At 42.8% G+C, this 20,326-nt stretch overlaps 1 protein-coding gene across 1 annotated transcript in view; it reads right to left on the bottom strand.

Moving 5' to 3' along the window:
• The window catches only part of LOC8032723 (protein 5NUC), a 130,088-nt gene that overhangs the window by 25,289 nt on the left and 84,473 nt on the right, over positions 1-20,326 (bottom strand). Inside the window, exons 4-5 of the mRNA XM_029976679.4 lie at positions 11,584-11,784; positions 7,046-7,240 (exon numbers count right to left, since the gene is read on the bottom strand). Coding sequence (XP_029832539.3) covers positions 7,046-7,240; positions 11,584-11,784 — 396 coding nt within the window. The remainder of the gene's footprint in view (positions 1-7,045; positions 7,241-11,583; positions 11,785-20,326) is intronic.

Raw genomic sequence — 20,326 nt, 5'->3', positions numbered from 1 at the left:
TAAGAGGTGAGGTCAATCTCTTCCCCTTGTTTTCCGAGGCACTGTTGACGAACACTCGTCGATTCTATCTTCTTGTTTTGTGTGATATAGAGCTGAATTAAACGCCGTATAGATTACCTTCGTAACACAGTATGTACACTTTGTTATTGGTATGCCATTTTTATTCTGACAGACTACACGTCACTGTCGAGCTATAACAGTTCGTGGGAGGTATACGTACACTGCCGGTTCTACCTTGCTTTGCCGAGTGTCGCGTCAGTATCGAGTTGCAATCGTAAAAGATCGGTCCCGAAGCCCTTACCAACAGCGCGAATACAGCACTTCCATCAAACGCGCGCGTCCGCTCCAAGTGTGAACAGGTATTTACGTGACTCTTGCAGACACTCGTAGTTCAAACGTATCTTTTTTAACGTAGGCTCGCTCCTGCATCTCCGAGGCCGCGAAAAACGCCGCGGCAATTTGTTTCCATCTACGTCGCTTTGCAAACGACTGACACGGGCCGCCTTTTACCAACAATGACGGTTGGGTTGACTTCTGGAGTCCTCACCGGAAGACTCGCTGCACTTCCCAACAGGCATACCGGCGTAAGGGACTAGTCCCATGCTGTCGCTGTAGCGCAACATATCTCATTGAATTTCGCTCAGCTGCGATGCGGCGACGAGAGGCGCCGATTCAGAAAATACGTCGGTGACATTCAGCGCAGTAAAACCTACCGGCGCACCCCAACTCGTCGCCGCTAACGCTCCCATTCTCCTACTGCCGAGAAACCTTCCGGTTCCGGAAACAGCGTACGTCACGGCTTGTTTTGCGGTCAGATGGAGAGAAAGAAAAAGTCGATATTTCATTAATTTCTTGTGTAGAAGTTTATTAACCGAGACGAGAACGGATGCCTGTTCGGCATTCAGTGAACATTGACGGTTTAATGTAAAAGTTATCTGGAAAAAGTAAAAAGGTCATTTCATGGTCCCTTTAATATTTCGTGCTTTTAACTCAAGCTTGAACGATAGGAATACATGTTGTGAGTGTACATTATTCAATATTCTGAATCAGTGCAGCAGAAGGGTGGTCATATGAAACGTTTCCTATATTTCAGAGCATGTTTTCTATGCGTAAACTTTTTGTACGTTTTTGAGATTGCTATTTGCCCACACTTAATAACAGTAATTTAGGTGCGAATAAAATAGTGTGCTGTATAGAAGAAGTTTCACTGCAGACGGTGCAGTGTGACGATGTCTATAGGTTAAGCCTACGATGCTTGAAAGTTTTGACGTGACATATAGATTGTGTGGTCGTCCCAAGTCACCCGTTCTGTGAATAACATGCCAAGCGTTTTACAGGCGTTGACGACCGTAATATACCAATAATAATAATACTAATGATGATAATAATAATAATAATAATAATAATAATAATAATAATAATAATAATAATAATAATAATAATAATAATAATAATAATCTTAATCTTTATTAGCTCACGAGACCCGTAGCACCGCGGAAATGCGACAGCCCGAGAGATAGCCCACCTAAAATCGAGAGCAAATCGTGCGAAAATAAGGAGTGGGCTAACTTTCGGTCTGCACTAAAAAAAGTTGACAAAAATTCTATTTTTCGATTATGTGTCTCTGTCAAATATGTTATTGCGGCGGGGGGGAATGAAGCAAAAATGACTGTACTTGACAGTCAGCAATGTTCGCTTATATCCCGCCAAAGCTACCTAGGCGCATTTACGCCGAGGTCATGATTTCTTCGATTACTATGATTACTAGGAGCGGGCTATCTTTCGGTGTTTAAAAAAATACCAAATAAAGCCAAAAGTAGGGATAGATCACCTTTGGGGTTTGGGGCACCTCTCGGGATTTTGCTGTATTTCCATTTTTGAGTTGCACAACCTGATGCCTTTAGAGATACATACACCTATGTTCTTGAAGAAGCTTTTGTTTTATGTGCGTTTATTTTCAACGCATTACATGTTATCTATTTTTCCAGATTTAGAAGGGTTTAATCGGAATTCGTAATTAGTTCGGGAGAACATTTACTTGTAAACAATAATGTAGTGTCATCTGCATAAATAAAAATTTTTGCAGTTTTATCTATGTTTATGATATCGTTCAAATAGACATTAAACAATGAACGGACTGATAATGTTTTCTTATTGCACACCTGTTAAATTAGTTTTCCATTGGAACAATGACCTCTAGTTGCACAAATTATTTTTGATTGAGTAAATACGACATGAAGAGCATCCATGTTCCAATATTTTACAGGAAAACAATACCTATAAAGTTTCATTAATTATTGAGCATGATTTGAGTAATCGGAAGCTTTCTTGAAATTCATCAAAATGCCAAAATTTCATTATCTTGTTTTCAAACAAGTTCAAAATAAAGTATTTCTGTTCCAAAAGAGCATGTTCTGTTGACCGATGATTTTCCGAAAGAAAAACAACATATTGGGCTGCTTTAAGTGTAGAATGCCTATCGCAGAAATTAGGCATTCTGGAAAGGCTAACACTCTTTAGTCCCTTTGAAAAAAAAGAAAGGTAGTTTTGCACGCTTTTTAGTTGATTTAAATCAACCCAGGTCTGTAGTTTCCCATGTCGTTTTGGTTCGTCTTCGAGCTGCATTCGCTTAGGGAAGGTTCCTTTTGATAAGCAGATGCTGAATTAATAAGTTAAACATGGCGATATCAAATTTAAAACATATTTCACTGACTTAATTATTATACGTCTGCATCGCAGCTTCCACAGTTATTCAATTAGAAAAAACAGTTCAGATTTCACATCAGTATCATGGCTCAGAAATAGATTTCTCAAACCCATGTTTCATATAATTAAAGGCATTACTGTTAAAACCGTCCCTATAGGAGGTATTCACTGGACGCCATATTTGAGGGCGATGTTTAGAGCGCATGCTCAGAACGAGCTCACATTAATAGCCTGCTAAGACCGGCAACCTTGATGGTGCTAAATGCACGCTCCAAATGGACTGCGGAAGCTCGCCGTCAGCACGCACTCAGCAGCAGCGTACACGGATATGGCCGCCTGTGAGTGGTTCTTGAATTCATTAAGTTATCGAATTAAGCAGATAGCCTGGCACGCGATATTGGAGAAACGAATATTTCGGTGACTTAAAACGTAACGTAGGAAAAGGGTTCCGTGTGAAGCAGTTTTCAGCTTAGACTGTGCATGAAAGAAAGCATGCCGAGCCTGGGGGCGGTAGCCCTCGAAACTCGACTTCACGTGCCACTCCGCTCGTGGGCTAGCTTTGGCGGTGCTTTCTTTCACACAGTCTTAGCCGAGACGTTGATGCCAAGAAGCCGGCCCAGATTTCATCGTTACGCTTTCGCATTTCTTGATGAATCTCACGAACGTCCGTAGAACTGTAGCTCTCACATTTCGAATTCTGGCGTGCCAAATTCAATATGTATTTATGTCGTGTTTCTGTTCTGTGCGACTTAGCTGCCCAAGATTGCTTACGAAGCCTATATCAAAACAAGCGCAAAGGAGTTAAAACAAATATTTTATCGGGTCAAGGACGCTGAAGCCTCAAGCTGCACTTTTGTTTGGTTGAACTTTCTTTTCTTTTTCTTTTTTCAAACGCTTGGTCACAGTGAGAGGAGAGACGCTGGCACGGGCTCGTATTCGACCTTGACTCGTGCCTGATCGGACGCCACAGCGCGGCCGCGTCCTGGCCTGGCCTTGGGAGATAACCAGCGTTCCATGGTCGCGTTTCGTGGACGGGCTTACGCCCCCTGGCCAAGAGAAACGCTCCTAGAACAAAAGTGCGTCCAGGTCTGACGGGGTAAAGCAGCATTTAAGGGGACGTGGCGAGGCAGCAGCGGAATGAACTGGATCACGCGCCATATTCGGCCAATAAAAGGGCTTGGAAACGCGCGTGGTTCTTCCAACTTGGCGACGGCAGTGCAAACTTTCAAGAAATTTTAGGGCAGGCCCGTTTGGAAATTGTTTTTGCTGGAGTGAGAACAACGACGCATAAACCAGACGGACTGACGACATCACGAGCCTGCACGGTCGATCAGTGCAGAAGGTGACACAGAACGATGCAGCACCGAGAGTTGGGAACACCCGACACCAAAGCAACGTGGGCAGGAATATCAAAGCGAGACCGAAGTTTTTAGACGCAGCTGAGGAGATCTAATGTTTTAACCGTGACCAAATGTTATATTTCATGCGAAATATTTCGGTAAAAGGCATTTTCCAAAATTAAAATTAAAATGCCAAGCTCGTTTCACGTTTTCTTTTTTTTGTTTTGTTTTTTACGGGCCAAATTGGTCATTGTCTTTAGATAAAACCCATACCAAAATACGATTCGGTGAATGCAAGCTGCGTATGAATTATTTTAATTCAAATGCCACTTTAGTAGAAGGACATGCATATTCTAGAAAGATTTTTATTCTTTAGTTTCATTAAATGCAACGGCATATACTACGATATAATCAGAGCCTATACGCCATCGAATGTTCTCTGACGCTTTGGTTTTAGCGTTAGCCACTCGTAACTCAGTTTTGCTCCAGCTGCATATTTTGCGTGACATTAGCATTGTTAGTAACCCTGACGCGATGTTTTCCTTGAATTCGGAAAAACCACGTTAAAAAACAAACCAGGGCAAAATAAAAAAAAAAGAAGTCAAAATCGGGTGGATCATTTATTTCACGATTCCGTAAGAATATATGAATCAGTTGCACGAATGAATAGTTTAGTTAGCTTGTGTTCCCTGTTCTTTAAGTGGAACTGAATGCTTTATTTGGAAATAAAAAAAAAAATGCTCGCCCGATCCTTTATTAATCTGTGTGCCAAAGGAATTGTTTTTCTAACTTTTACGTACCTTATGCTCCTGTCAGAAAAAGAATCCCCGATTACAGGTGAAAAAGATTCCTGAATACCTATGAAAACAAAACCCCGAATGCAGCCTCAACTGTTTTGTGAGCGCGCTAAAAGGCGGTCTTTTTCGTATCAGGTAATACGTCGTCAACAACTTTACCCTGTTGATTATACACCATGAGTTCAAAAAATAAAAGACGTTTACAAATCTCTGTAATCCGAAATTAGAGCCCAGTTCTTGAGGAGGAGCAGGAGGGGAGGGTACATAGGGAAGGGTATGCCCTTCCTCCTCCTCCTCCCACAGTTTCCCCACTAAATTTAGCTAAAAAATTTAGCCAGAGGACCTCAACAGCAGTTCAATTTCCCGCTCAATTTAACGTGGAATTGTATTGCTGTTGAAGTCACGTGACGTCAATTTTCTCGCTAAATATAGCGGAGAGACTGAATTTGCTCATAGGTGATGTGACACCAAGCCATGTGACGTCATTTTCCCCGCTAAATTTAGCGGGGAATTGAATTAATGTTGATGGCACGCGACGTCAATTTTCCCGCTAAATTCAGCGCGGTTACGCCAGCGGCGACGCCGACGCCGCGAAACCCGGAAACAGGCGCCTAAGAGTTTCGCTCTAAAAATAGTCCCTGGCTCGTTGGCAGCTCAACGACGGAGATTATGCGGGTAGAAACTCTGGGAGAGGGGGAAATGAGAGCGCGCGGGGACATCGAAACACCGAGCTTTTTGTTTTCTTTTTTTCTGAAGAGTTATGGGGTGGGCTTAAAGCTAGCTGCTTTTTTTCTTATAATCAATTTTTGAAAGCATTCGAAAGCCGAACGGCGGTGCCCGGCAAGAGCTGGGTGATCCGATGTCCCCGCGCGCTGATTTCCTCTCCTTCTCTCCCGCAATTTCTACACGTACGCCATTCCTTAAATATAGCGAAATCAACGGAAGACGGTGAGGGTTCAATCCCCACCCCTGCCGGCTTCGACCTGGATGGGCATAGCACCGGCGTGCGGTCGAGTATCACTACTGCGTGGTGCACGTTAAAGAGCCCAGGCTAGCGGTTGTGCTGCACTGGCTATATTGCTCATCTACAGTGGGTAACAATGTCGCCATGCTCGGACAGACTAACCTACCCCTCTATATACAAGTAACAACTAATTACTTTAAGGAAACGGTGGATAGAAATGTTACAGATAATGCTTAAGGTTACAACAAGAACATTTGACAGAAATCTGTATCTTTGGGAGAACAATAATATAAATGTCACTAAAAACCACATTATTATCAATTGATTTATTAATAATTATTTCAGTACATCAAAAGGCTCCTCAACCCGGTGTAAAACGAATAAAAAACCCAAAGAAGCCCTAGTTATTCGCAACTCCACAGGAGGCGCGACGCCACCCAACGGAAAAGACGTGAAGGAGAGAAGCAGGAAGATACCGCGTATCGAAGTACGTAGAGAACCTGTATTACATAGAGTTTCCAACTGCTCGATGAGCGCCACATGGGTTATGTTTATGGGCCGCGTTTGCAAAACGAGGTGCGAGGAGGAGGCGAAAGCAACCACCGTCTGCTAACGTCTCCTCCTTTCCACCTGCTTTCCTCCTCGCCACAAGACAACGCAGCGCATGCGTACTTCCAACCAATTTCCGCGCAAGGCGTCCACCATTCTATTGCAAACGTTCCTCGTGGTTTGAAATGGGACCTCAGTTCAATCTAGGCTCTCTAGAGGTATGCAGCAAAAACTCGAGACGCCTCGTGGCAGAATCGTGAAACTCATAGAAGGGAATTCAATGCACGCTGCTGGAGTCCCGATTAATATACCTAACCCTGGATATCAATGCCTGAACGCATGCACTAAAATAAGAGTTCCAACTGAACAACAAGCATCGCAATGCGTCCCGGGAATATTTTTAAATGACAGTCTTAGAATATCAATAAGCAGTTATCATACTTTTGGACAAGTATACTTTTAATTCCACGGCTCTACAATTTTTGTGGCATCGAGTATATAGGCCAGATTCACAAAATTATCAATTGCTGCTTTTCTTGACAAAAGATTCTTATATTCCCCAGGAGTGCAATTGCCTGGTTATCATAGAACGCAAATCGATTCCAATTTTCATACTTCCTCGAAATGTTTTTATTCCACGGGATACTCCAGAAAGTGGACCATGACGCGTGTGTTTCGGCAATTCTCACCCTGCCTGATGCTGTTGTCGAGAAGCAGGGGCTGCCCTTCCCAGCGCAGCGGCTCTCCCCGCGCGTCCCAGGTGACGTTGATGTATCCCATGTACTTGCCCAGCCAGAAGTCCTGGACCACGAGGCAGCGCGTGCCGTCGGCCCGCTTCACCACCACCGGGTATGGACCCTGGGGTGCGTTGCCCGAGATCTTGCCTAAGCCGGAAAACAGCGAGGAGTCACTTCATTGTGCAGCATTGTCGGGACCGCGGCCCGCAATACGGCCACGAGATTTGGCTAACTCATGCTGCGACAAAGAAAGGAACGGAGCTTTAATTTAGCTTAGCTTTCGAAGACACCAAAGTTGCAGGATATACCTTGCAAGAGTCTTCGTGCTATTTATTTATTTATGAACACTGTTCACACCTAAGCGAGGTTGTGACAGGTGTAGGGTGCAAGTTCACGATCATAGTGAATTAAAGGGACCATGAAGGCAATTTAATTTTTTTTTTTTTTAAAAGAAGGTGTTTTCGGAAGCATTGGGGTCCTGGCATGCCACACAATTTTTTCTAGAACGTTGTGACTCTTATTTCTGTACCTGCAAATAAATTTGCGAAACCGAAACAAACATTCCGATTTTTTCCCTTTTTCGCCTCTGGAAAGAGAAGTGACGTCAGGGAGCACTATCGGCATCGGTAGGATTTAGTGCACACTCAGCGTGGTTTCCGTGGTTCGCTCTAGTGCACTGCGGTCTGTGGAGAAAACCTGGAAGAAATGGACGACAACGCCGCGCTCGCAAACGAGTTTGAGGTCCCGTTCAGCGACCTCACGCCGACTGAACGGGAGAGGCTGCTAAAGACGCCAAACCAGACTTGTACCGTACGCATTACAAGTAATCAAATTACTTGTAATCGATTACTTTTTGGAGTAATTTTGTAATCAGTTGATTACTTTTATTAGGCAGTAATCACACGAGTAATCTGATTACTTTTTGAAGTAAAAAAATTACTTGTAACCATTACAATTTGTCCACGGGACCCCCCCCCCGGCACACGCCTTTTTTTATGAAAGGACAAAAATAAAATTTGCTTTTTTTTTTTCGAACGGAAAAAAGAAAGATTCTTGTGGAGCTGTAGAAAACGAGGCCAATCTCTTTCTATGTACAGTTTCTGTAGAATGTCCGTTTGTTTTTTGTTTTTTTTTTCGAGCAGGGACTGCGAGTGGGAAGCCCCAGGGAAGCCACAGTGCGTGACAAAGGCCATTCAGGGCGAAGTTTGAGGAAGCAGAATGTAGCTTTGTGAGTCCTTCGTTCAAACTAGCCCCCTCACGCACATACACACACATAAATAAAAAAATTAAAAAACTCCTGCTTAGGGTACCTACTCGCAGCCCGTAGGAGAACCAGAACCGAAGAGTGCATAAAGCGGATGCAAAATATAACAAAGGCAGTTGAAATATTTCCCCACTTCCCCTACATGGTCTTTGTGACAAGCAATGTTTCGAGTTGAGTAGTGGTCGGGGCGATCTCTTCCGCTAATCGATACTACACATGATCCGTTTCAAATCCTGGGGCTGCTGCTCTTTTGTATAACATCCACATGTGAATAATAAAATGAGCGACGCAAACTTTGAGCGACAAGCCTTGCTCAAGCTTAACAAGATCTAGAACCCCCTCCGCTCCCCCCCCCCCCCCCCCCCCGCACACACACACACACTGGCGAACGCCCAAATCATTAAACGTCTTCAAACGAATTTTATGCTTGTGTCCGCATTGTGAAGGTGCAACGACCACGAAGAGGGAGCCAGTTTTTCTTCTTCAATACTTGTGCAAATGTGAAATATAGGTTGGAAGTAGTTCATTGTTATGAGCGCTAAAGATGTGTCTTCACACAATAAAGTAATCGGAAAAGTAACGATTACTTCTTTAAGTAATGTTCCTTTACTTTCGCTGTCGAATAATCAAGTAATCTAATCGAATACTTTTTAGCCAAGAGTAATAGTAATTGTAATCGATTACTTTTCTTTTGTAACGTGTACAAGACTGCGCCAAACCCTGGATTGGCGCTTTACGAGGGCGCCCTGGACATACCACCAACTCCTCGGTCGCCGCCTCCAGAGCGACTCCCCGCCCCACTTTTACCGAGACTCCGGCTGACGTGAAGGTGCTGCTCAAAGTCTTCTGGTCGGAAATGCAACGAACAAATCCTGACACCGCTGTCTATAACTCTACGCAAGACGACGGCGCGCAACCAAATGCTGCGCATTGCTGCATCGGTCGGCAGTTTATGCAAACTAACGTCGCCCGATCGACCGCACGTCTTTAGCCGACCTTTCGCGCAACCTACTACTGCACATAAACGCGGCATGATTGGTGAGACACCAGTTCGCAAAGCGAACACGAGACGACGCACGAAACCAAAACCAAAAGTCCGCCGCCCCCGGCGCTCGTACCTTTCTCTTTTTTTTTTTGTCCATGGTTGGTCGATGCTTTTTACGCGGCCGAGGTAGCAGTACGGGATGCGTTCAACCAGTGACAAACGGAGGGATCGCTTCAGATTATGCTTTTATACACGGTATGAAACCTATTAATTCCCAACTACAACTTCAAAAGATTATCCAACGTTCAAATAAAATGTTTTCATCACATCTCACCACCGAAATCGAAACCAAGAGCGCGTCTATCATTTGAACCAATCGCCAGACGAGGAGCCCGTTGTCGTCACGCTTCGGCGCACTTTAGTTCACCTTTCTGCCGCCGCCTCGGTGGGGTCTCAGGCATCGTTCCCGGCGCTCTTATTACCGCGCCTGTTTGCTCGATTGGTGCGGCACCCAAACTTCTGTTCGGGCTAGAACTTGGTCAACAGTATCTGAGACGTGCCTGCCATCCATTTCAATCGTCGAATAAAACTTCGAAACTGCCTTCATGGTCCCTTTAACGTCCTCGGTGTATTTGGGGGTTTAAATGGGCGTAAGCAAAGCGGATGGAAATATGAGTATATTTCGATGATTTGTGGGAATTGCTATTACTAATCACTTATACCCGTGCCACACGGGCAACTCGAATGCAATTCACAACGAATGACATTTGAACGATCGGTCAATCAGCGCGCGACACTCCGAGCGTGAGGCGTTCCACGCGCGACAGATTACGAGTCGATTCGTTGATCACACGAATGTCATTCGTTGTAAATGGCATTCGAGTTGCCGGTGTGGCACGGGTATTAGTTTCGGGACGTGAGTGGGGTGCGCGAGCGCCGAGGACGCGGGCGCCGCCTACTTTAGGATTTTACCGGGCGAGCTTCGAGGAAAAAAAAAAAAAGGATAAACTGGAAGCCGCGCGCGGGTGGTTGGTCGAACCCCGAGCAAGGCTTCGGCGGTGTGGCGGCTCTCAGCAAGCCTTCGGCGGTGTGGTCGGTCAGCCTCGAGCAAGTCTTCGACGGTCCGTGTGTTCTTGTGAGTGGGCGCTGTTCGGCACTCTAAACACTCAAGCCACTACTATTTCTCGACCCCGACTGCGCACTGAACCGGACTACCACCGACATCTTGGGACTCTGATTCGAGTACCCTCCTCCTCCGAACTGTATTTCGGCTTCGATTTGACTTTTGTTCCTTTTCTTACGCTTTCGAAACCTTGGGCTCTTTCTTGTTGCGGTTACGAAGCGCGGAACGTTCTCAAGATATGCTCTATTTTTTTTTTTTTTCACCGAGTGTGTGCTCACCCCGTGCACGTTTTGTTACTTTTGAATTACGTTGCTGTTAAGTGGTGTTCGTAACGCCAGGCACGACTCGCTCTCAATTCCTACCACCTTTCTGGAAGTCCATCGCCAAGGTGTGGCCCTAGCAGCTGGACAGCGGTCCAATTCAAATCCCAAATTAGTTTGTTTATGGGATCTTTCCCACCCGAACCTGTGAGAGCCTGCGATTGGTGATTTTAGTAACCTAAAGGAGCCCTGCTCGCTAAGCGAAATAGAGGACCGAAAGAGATCGGTGTCACCGTTAGCCACGCGAAACGCGTTACATTCCTTGCGCTGCAGCGTAAACAATTTCGATTTCAAAGCAAACAACTTTCGGACTGTAAATTTCTTCTAGTCAGTGCGCACGAGACCTCGGAAGCGCGTCCTTGGTGGACCGCCTGTGAACGGCCAAGATATTCACCAATACCAAAAAAAGATTATGTCTATCTCCAATGCCTGGTTGCTGAAAGGGAAAAGCATGGATTTCATCGACGATTATCTCGAAGTACATTAGCGCCTCTAAAGAGGTTTAAATCGTTTTAATCGATATACATAACTGGCGTCCATTCTCAAAGGCAACGTGGCCCATCGAACTAATAATTAAAAGCTAATGAACGAATTTTATGTAATTATTTTCACGATTATCCCCTTGTATTTTACCCCTGCCGTATAATCACTTGCACATACCGTAATTAGATTTCGGGGATTTCCTTAGAAAAATGTGTTCGGGCTGAAAAAAAAAAAAAAAAGAAACCGTTTCAAATGGACGCGGTCTCTTGAATGAGTTCATTCTGCTGATGGACCACGCCAGAAGGCGCTACTCACCTCCCGTGGTGGGCCCGGAGTAGAGGAATGTGTGCGTGTGTCCACCCACCACGAGGCTGACCTCCGGCACAGCCTCGGCAATCTCCTTGTCCTTGGGCAGACCGGAGTGTCCCATAGCGATGATGACCTTGACCCCTTGGGCGCGGAGCTTTCTGGCCTCCCTTCGGACGCACTCCACTTCGTCCGTGAAGCGAATCTTGCCTGGAGGGACACGTGCAGAAGACATAGTACATGAGTGAAATCCTTAATATGTGTTTTATATTATTCACAGCGATGCCATAAAGCTATTAGGTTTCCTAGCTCTTTCAATGTATTCTTATGTATAAAAATTGCTGCGTAATCTGTGTGCATTATACAATCGGTCCCACCATTCTTTACCTTACTGCTCGAGTCTAGGGCTCACGCTACCCCATTCTTCCTGTTTTTTTTTATTATGCCGGTAAACTGATAATACACAATTGGTTGAGACGCTAAGCCTACCCCCTTACTAGAGGCCTAGTATGCGAATAATCTAAGGGTTTTATGTTCATCTCCGCAAGCGTGGCATAAGAAAACCGGCTGCAGCATCTCGCGCAAAGCAATTGTGTGACTGGGCCAAGATTCTTTGTCGTGTGTTTGCTTCTTGGACTCTAGCACTTGCGATGTAGTACGCAAAGCATTCAACTACAAAAAACAATAAGCAAACGGTTTATGTTTAGACCTACCCACAGAACCTATTACCCCGTTAATTCTACGTTTATGTTCACTGCTGCTCCAGAACAAAAGTTAGGTACTGGCCTAGAGAAATATTCGAGACTGGAAACGCACTGCTACCCTTCCAAGAGTCACGAAACTTGTGCTATACTCTGCACTCTGATTGCGATGGGAGCTACGCGCTCTGAATGACCGCTTCAACGGGCTCGTAGCTTCCACCGCTCTGAGAGACATCTTTCGTCAGTAAAACTTAGCAAAATAAGCAATACAAAAAAAAAAAAAAGGGCTGCAGTTGGCCATTTACGGAAGGGCTATCCTGCTGGCCGTTTTAGTAGGTGTTTTTTCCTTACGTTTTCGTCAATGGCAATTTGTTTTGTGGCATTGATGAACACGCGGTGAAACTGTATATTCTGAAAGCTTTTATCGTAAACAAAAATAAATTTCCCGCGCTTAACTGAGAGATGGTGATTTCGCGATCGGAGGTATTGCGACATATTCTTGCTATGGCTTCACAAAGCTGCCTCGTATTTGGCAAATACGAGGCAGCTTTACCTAAGCATCTACCTACATATTGTGTACCTCACTGAAGTGTTGACAGTGAGTCGAATGTGAATCTTTGCCTGTGCACAAAGATTTGAAGTAAACAAAAATCGCTTTACACCGACACTCAGGACAACAAACATGGCCCTATTAGTTTATAAAGGTATCTTTAAATTCATTGTAAATGAATGACTAAACCCGTTCGAATGTTGACGATCCTGTCGAACTCATTTCATTCATGCTGAACGGATAAAAGTACTAGACAAATAAGCCGAATATATATAAGACGATTAAGAATATAAGACGAATAAGTAAAAGCCAAATATTTTACAGCGCTTCTCCTGTCCTGCCCTCGCTTCCTTTTTCTTTTGCGCTAATATTTTTATGGTGTTCAACCAACTAGGCGATCAACGTACTTTGTTTCAAAATATTTCCACTGCTCCTGCCACTAAAACGCAGCAAAATTAATTTTACCGTTGATTTTAAGATGTGCATCGATGCGCCCGTTCACGTAAAATATATGGCAAAATCGTAGCATTAATTTAATTTGAGGGTGAACCAAAAGTCAATATCACAACGAATTGTCACGACAGAACATCTCAAGTGCTTATTTTACAACATCCCTTCCTTTCTGGAAGATCCTATACAGGGTTTTCCGACTTCCTTGAAAAACTTGCCTTTGTCATCTGAGTGCTGGGCACAGTTAAATAAAGAATCAACTTCCGTTAAACATTTTTAGAGCGCCCTTAAAAAAATGGCAACTGCGCTCACAAGGCAACAAATTGCAAAAAAAAAAGAAGAAGAAAACCCCGCCAACTGCAATCATCACAACTGCACCTCCGTCGACTGAAAGGCGGCGACGTGGCTTTGCTTCGCGTGTGTTCCTTGAAAGCGTCTGTTGTTTCCAGGCACAAAGCAGGTCTCAAAAGGCCTTCTGAAGGGCGTCCGTATCTGTGCATGAGTTAAAGTGCAAAAAGTTGTGCACAGCCCTAAATTAGCTTTAGGCGTACATGTCCTGTTTCCCTTCTCTGTGTCCCTGTATTTTTCGGCGCTGTTTTTTTTTTTTCGTTTGCAATGGACGAATTGGCCCAAATCTCCATTTTAATGAGAAGTTATTTAGAAAAGGCTATGCGAACCTTCGATGACGGCTGTTGCATTCCATTTTAGAAACCATAGGAAAAGCGCTTTGAAAAGATTTTGTATTCTGCGACTGTTTGAAATGGTACGATGAAAACACTAAAAACAAAATGAGCAAATTGTGAGCTTGAGAAATGAAAGTCACTAAAAGAGACCGCCAAAGTCGTTGATTTCGAGATATTATAACCTATTTAATCCGGTATGTGTGAAAGGCATTAATATAAGATTAATATTTAATACGTTCGTAATAAACCACGACTAGGTCAAATTACGTGCAAACACGAGCGATTTAGCAATTAATACGCGCCTTTTATTGTACTGTGCTGGCCAAAAACCATCGGTTTTGATAATAAACTGACATTCAAATGCTCACGAACTAAATCTGGCATCGTAATAGCTAACATACACGATCACTTTAGTATATATTTCAGTATAAAAAAATCGTTTGTGGCCAATAAACTAATTAGAACATAACGCCAAATAGCTTACACGACTTTAGACTTCAATGATCGTATCTGAACTGAAGCGGTGTTCTTCAAAGAGCGGATGCTGATAAAGCTTATAAATGTTTATGACTAAGTTTTAAAAACTTTAGTCAAGCTGCTTTCCCTCTACTTTGAGAGGCGCCTCTGGAAAAGGTTATAAACTATATATATATATGGATCACGAAAGAATTACTTACAACATAAACACAAAACCTACTTTATATAAAGTATTTGTAAAACAGGAGATTCAGAATCTTACCATTCTTAGACGTTATCGAAACCAACTAAAAAAAAAAAACTTTAAAACGTTAGATGAAAATATTTTTGCAATTTTTATCTGGTTCGTGGTAAAATATCCAATGCTGTATGGAGAAGACTAGTCTGTTTTAACCCGCACATCGTCTCCAAAGTGAAAAATGTCATTGATATAATTTCCCGTTGCTTGACGCATATAAATGTGGTGTTTCCCAGACGAATGCAACTGGCAAAAGTAAGAGTTTTATATAAGAAAGGTAACAAAAATGACATTGGCAACTACAGACATGTTTCAATCTTGCCAATGCATTCTAAAGGTCTTTAAAAAAAAACTTATTTGAATTAAAGCCTTTTTAAATCATCATAGCTTAAATTCTTCTTAATTAGGATTTCGCAAAAAGAAAAATCCATCGAACGTGCTGGTCTTACACAAAAATAAAATATTCGAAGACATGTTGAAAATAAAAGAGATAATCTTTGGTTCATTCATGATTTTACAAAAGCCTTTGACTATCTTGATCATATTTGCTGAATAAAAAATAAATATGTAGAGATTTTGTGGTCAATAGTCACTGCTCATTAGCTCGTACTTGTCTTCGCATTGGAAATATGTTCATATAAAAGGTCATAGGTTTGTAATGAAAGCAATTGAATCAGACGTTCTTCAAGAGAGTAATCAGGGGACTTTTTTATTGAATCTTTATATAAATGACATTGCCAACATAAGCAAATCAACGAATGTGATTATTTGTGTCGGTCATACCAGTTTACTGTTCACTGGTGATAGCGCTCAGAACTCACAGATAATGCGACACTAGAAATATTAGACAAATGGACAAGTCCAATGCTTTAAAAACAAATGTGAATATAATGCTAAGGCAGTTCCTTTTCGACCGAAGAATATATATGTTAGTATAAGCAATGACATCCTTTTGAATTATTTTAAAATTGAATTAAATGTACTTTTCTCACAGAAATATTATGGAATGGTCATATAAAGTACAGCACATCCAAACTGTCCAGCATAATTGGCCAGATATATCGCCACAAACATATCGTTTGTCTCCCAGAACATAGTTGTTAGTATATGACTCACTGTTTTATTCATATATAAACAATTGTCATTTAGTACGTGGTATGACTGCTCAGTATTCCCACAAAAAAAGAAAAGAAAAAGAAAGTACGGAGGTGTATTGCATTGTTTGAGTCGACTATCCAACGGATGTTGTTTTGATTCATACTGTTGTCGCCTATGCTTAAAATATAAGAGAGAATTGCACATGCAAACGAATCATTTTGTAGACTTAGTTGCTCTAGCAATAAAAGTACATTTATACCTAACACGTGTTACAAAACCCTGGTCAATAGCTTCTTTTATAACAAATTACATTAATCAAACTACAGCGTACACCCTCCCGACCAATTTTAATAAACTTAGTCCACAACAACTAAAACTTTCCACACTGTCGCTAAGCGGATCGAATTGATTTTCTTTAACCGAATTGCGTGCATTTTAACAGTTACTGTTCTTCCCTATGCTTTCGTTTTCGTTTGCGTCCTAGTTACTATAGTTTATTAATGTAGTCTGTTGGTGCTTCCTTGTATTGCGCCTTCTTTCCAAATATTATTTTAAGATTGTGTGAGTGCTTTTTGTGTATAGTATATTTCTTTCTTACATTAATTTTATTTTTAGTTGTATCTCGATATCTAAGTTTCATTTACGAGGCTCTGCTTCTGTGTCTTGGGTCTTGGGGCTATTCAAGCTGTTTCAAAGGCTTTTCCCCAGTCTCCACCCAAAAGGTATTACTTTTGTTGAAAAAAAACAATATTATATTTAAATATTAATATTATTATATACTTAACGCCGATATACTAGTCAGATGAAGCATTGCATTGCCATTAATGCCATCTATCCAACGCCGGCAAACTCAATGTGCATTCATAACAAATTAAAAATTGATTGTAACTATAGTCTAGATCAGGGTTCTTCAAACCCCGTCCCGCGGGCCAAATTCGGCCCGCGGACGTCTTCTGACCGGCCCGTGACTGGCCGCGGTTTCTCCAATGAAGCCCGGCCTGCAGGCCGCTCCCAGAAAGCGCACTGCTACTAACTCTAACACATTTGATGCGGAATGCGGGGGCGTTTCTTTTTTTCGCACAATAATGTTTACGAAGATACAAACAAAAAAGAAGTTTACAAATATTTTTAACGCGAAATTAGAGCGCAGCTCTTGAGGAGGAGGAGGTGAGGGTAGGAGGGGATAGTATGCCCCTCCCTCCTCCTCCGCACAATTCAAGTTTGTGTTGAGGTCACGTGACGTCAGTTTTCTCGCTAAATCTAGTGGAGAAACTTAATTTGTTCATGGGTGACGAGACACGAATTCATGTGACATTGTTTTCACCGCTAAATTTAGCGGGGAAACTGCATTGCTGTTGAGGTCACCTGACGTCAGTGTTCCCGCTAAATCTAGTGGAGAAACTAATTTTGTTTATGGGTGACGTGACTCGAAGTCACGTGACGTCGTTTTCGCCGCTAAATTTAGCGGGAAAATTGACGTCGCATGACCTCAGCAGCAATTCAATTTCCCGCTAAATTTAGTGGGGCCGTTACGCCGACGCCTTGAAACCCGGAAACGGCGCCTAAAGCGCAGACCGCATGGCCCGTTTTTCTACACGCGAAAACGCGACGCGCTATGAACGCTCGCGCGGAAGCTGACGCGGGGGCACCCGCATGCAGACAAAGCCAAGCACCGTCGGCCGCGCGTTATCAGCTTTGCCAGATAACAGAATTCCCAACACGCGATGTTAATGTTGACGCAAGTACTACAAAATGAGAATTATATAAGCAAATAACTAAATAAAACGGGTTTGTGTGTTAAAAGAAACACCTTTTCAATTTTTATATGGAAAATAAAAATGCTTTTGAACACCTTGAAATGTGCTGAATACGAAACAGTGGACCGCGCAGGATCACGTGATAGTTCGACCGACCCTCATTGGGCGAGAGCCGCTTCGACGCCTCGGCGCGCGCGTCTTTTTCTGGGTCGGCTAGAAACCAACGCTCACGCGAAAACGCGCGCCCGCGCGCAGGAAATGACGTCAGTTCGACGCCGACGCGCCTGAATCGCAAGCAAAAACGCGCCATGCGGTCTGCGCTTTAGTGCTGCGCTCAAAAACGAGAGAGCTATCGTTATGCGTGTTGCCTCCTATTATGCATTGGACATTGTCATGACTAATATCGCTGTTCTTAGTCCCCTGTTTTATACCTGGGTAATAGCGCATGCTAAAATGCACAAACAAATGTATATGGCGCTTAGTGTCCGGCGTCGTATCTATTTCATATTGTCAGCATTAGTCCTATCTCTAGTCTTCTGTCCTGTGCGAAAATGTCCAAGTTTTTATGCGCTTTAATTCGTGTCTGGTGTGTCCTCTGGGTCCCAGTTATCGAGTAATATTATAACTAGCTAGATATTGATGTTAAAAATAAAGTAGTATTCATACAACTGTAATTTTTAAAATTTTTTCACTGACATTAATTTTGTATCTATCTAGCTAGGCTTCTTTTGTTTTCCTCATTTATATTCTTTTGACCCTCGATGCAGCAACAGATCTCCAGTCAAGGCCCCTAAGTTCTTGGAGAACCCTGGTCTAGAGTTCTCAACAGTATAACCATGTTCAAAGCGATTCCGCATAATCTCGTGAATTGAAAATAACCTATTTTCAGATCAACTGCTAACTCCTTGCGCTCGAATGGACTTTTTCTCCGCGGCACGCGCATGTTTGAACCAATCAGTTGCCGTCGTCCAAACCCTAAGAACTGTAATTTGAATATCTATACTCGAACAAAGAATGGCGTAGATGCTCAGCCTACAGTGGAGTCCCTTCGATAACCCTCGGCCACTGGCGCCCCAAAGTGCGGCGGGAGGCAGCGAGGTCCCCGTGCTGGAGGCGGAACATCTACGCAATTCTTAGCCTTGTCACCGACATCCCCTATGGCTGCTTTGTAAGCTATGAAATCGAGACAACTTCAGCCTTTTATATTCAGGAAGTTGAGCCTCATGACAAGAACATGAGGTTTCCTCGCCCAGGAAAAAATACTGACGTAGATCAATACCCGCTATTCCTTTTCGCCATTTTATAGCAATGTGCCGTTATATTATAATCGCTTTAGTGTTTACGAGAGCGTCGTCAACGTAGCTGACTTTTAAAAATGATATGGTAAAGTGATACACTCTTCATTTTATGAAATAATGCACTGGGCTTACAAGAACGGTTAGCACGCAGCCACAGTTCGCCAATCATGATGCCATATCACACCAAGACGTACACGGTGGTGCAGCAGTGGAGGTTAGGTTGCGTGTTATATGACTCCCATAATTTTCGTTGATTAAACTTTGACAATATATTGATAGGAAAATATCCGACAGGGGGAACTAGACAACCGGTATCTTCCCTTTCGTGCACATATAACACGAACAACCCTTATCTAAGTTACCACGTATCTATTTTAAACGATTTAGCCGCAATGCGACAGACGCGTGCGTCTTTGGTTTCGCTTTGTGCTAACGCCTTGCTCGTCGTGAGCAGTGCTCGATTAAGGCATTTGGGGGCCCTGGGCTAAGGCTGTTATGAGGCCCCTACCGATTGTATTAATAATAACCATAGTGGTGGTAGTGATTACGATGATGGGGGTGGTGGAGGTAACGATGAGGACGGAAATATGTACATTTTTTAACTTGTTAACTCAGGATATGTTTCATCTAACGATTAAAGTCGAACCTTGTTTAGATCCGTATATTGAATGGAATTCAAGTTTTCCTTGGTGACAATGAGACGGATGCGATCGTTGATTAGAATCTACTTTGGAAATAATCAACCGCTTCATCACTCTATAATATAGTAATTTTGAGATACAAAATTATAATTAAATAAACATTGCGGAAAATATTGAGCTTTTTTGTTCACATCCAGCAACTTAACAGGAAAAAACAAAGAACTAAATTGCTTCCGTTTAAATTGTTGAATGCGTTCTTGAACTTGTTTGATTAGAATTACAGCTAGATTAATAGAGTACATGCCCGGGTCAGTTTGCACAAATTTATTATTATGTCGACTTGTAACACAGGTGACCCTCTTGCTAACATGTCTAGTGACATTATTAATCACACACGAATTGAGTTATGCAGCAACCGAAAAGACACCTGCAAAATTATCATTAAAATTTCGCTTCCCCCAAATGACCATGCCTCGGAACTCGACAACTGTCACGAACACCTAAAGCACTTATTCTTGTAATTGTTCCCAATTATTGGAAGTCTAAATAGTTTTTTGGTAATTAATTACTAGTGTGAACAGTGAAGGAAGTGATATAGGCAAGAAAGCAATTTCACTGGTTGAAGCAGTCTTTATCGGGATCAAACTACTTCGTAAACGCTCTTCTAATAACTGAACCCTCGTTTCACAAAAAACACACACTTCTACATTTAAACCATAGGAGAAACTGCGTGCGATTTTAAGACATCAACCACTGTCGTTCGAGGATCTTTACATTTAAAGAATTTATCATGAGAACAGAGAATATATTTTCTTGTTGTAGCTACACGCTGCCTTTTTGAATGTGAAAAATGTTTTGA

Source organism: Ixodes scapularis, unplaced genomic scaffold (genome assembly GCF_016920785.2).
Source record: "Ixodes scapularis isolate PalLabHiFi unplaced genomic scaffold, ASM1692078v2 PGA_scaffold2__306_contigs__length_199485367, whole genome shotgun sequence".
Taxonomy (NCBI): Eukaryota; Metazoa; Arthropoda; class Arachnida; order Ixodida; family Ixodidae; genus Ixodes; species Ixodes scapularis.
The sequence above is the reverse complement of the archived record's forward strand: the minus strand, read 5'-3'. Positions and strand labels throughout refer to the sequence as shown.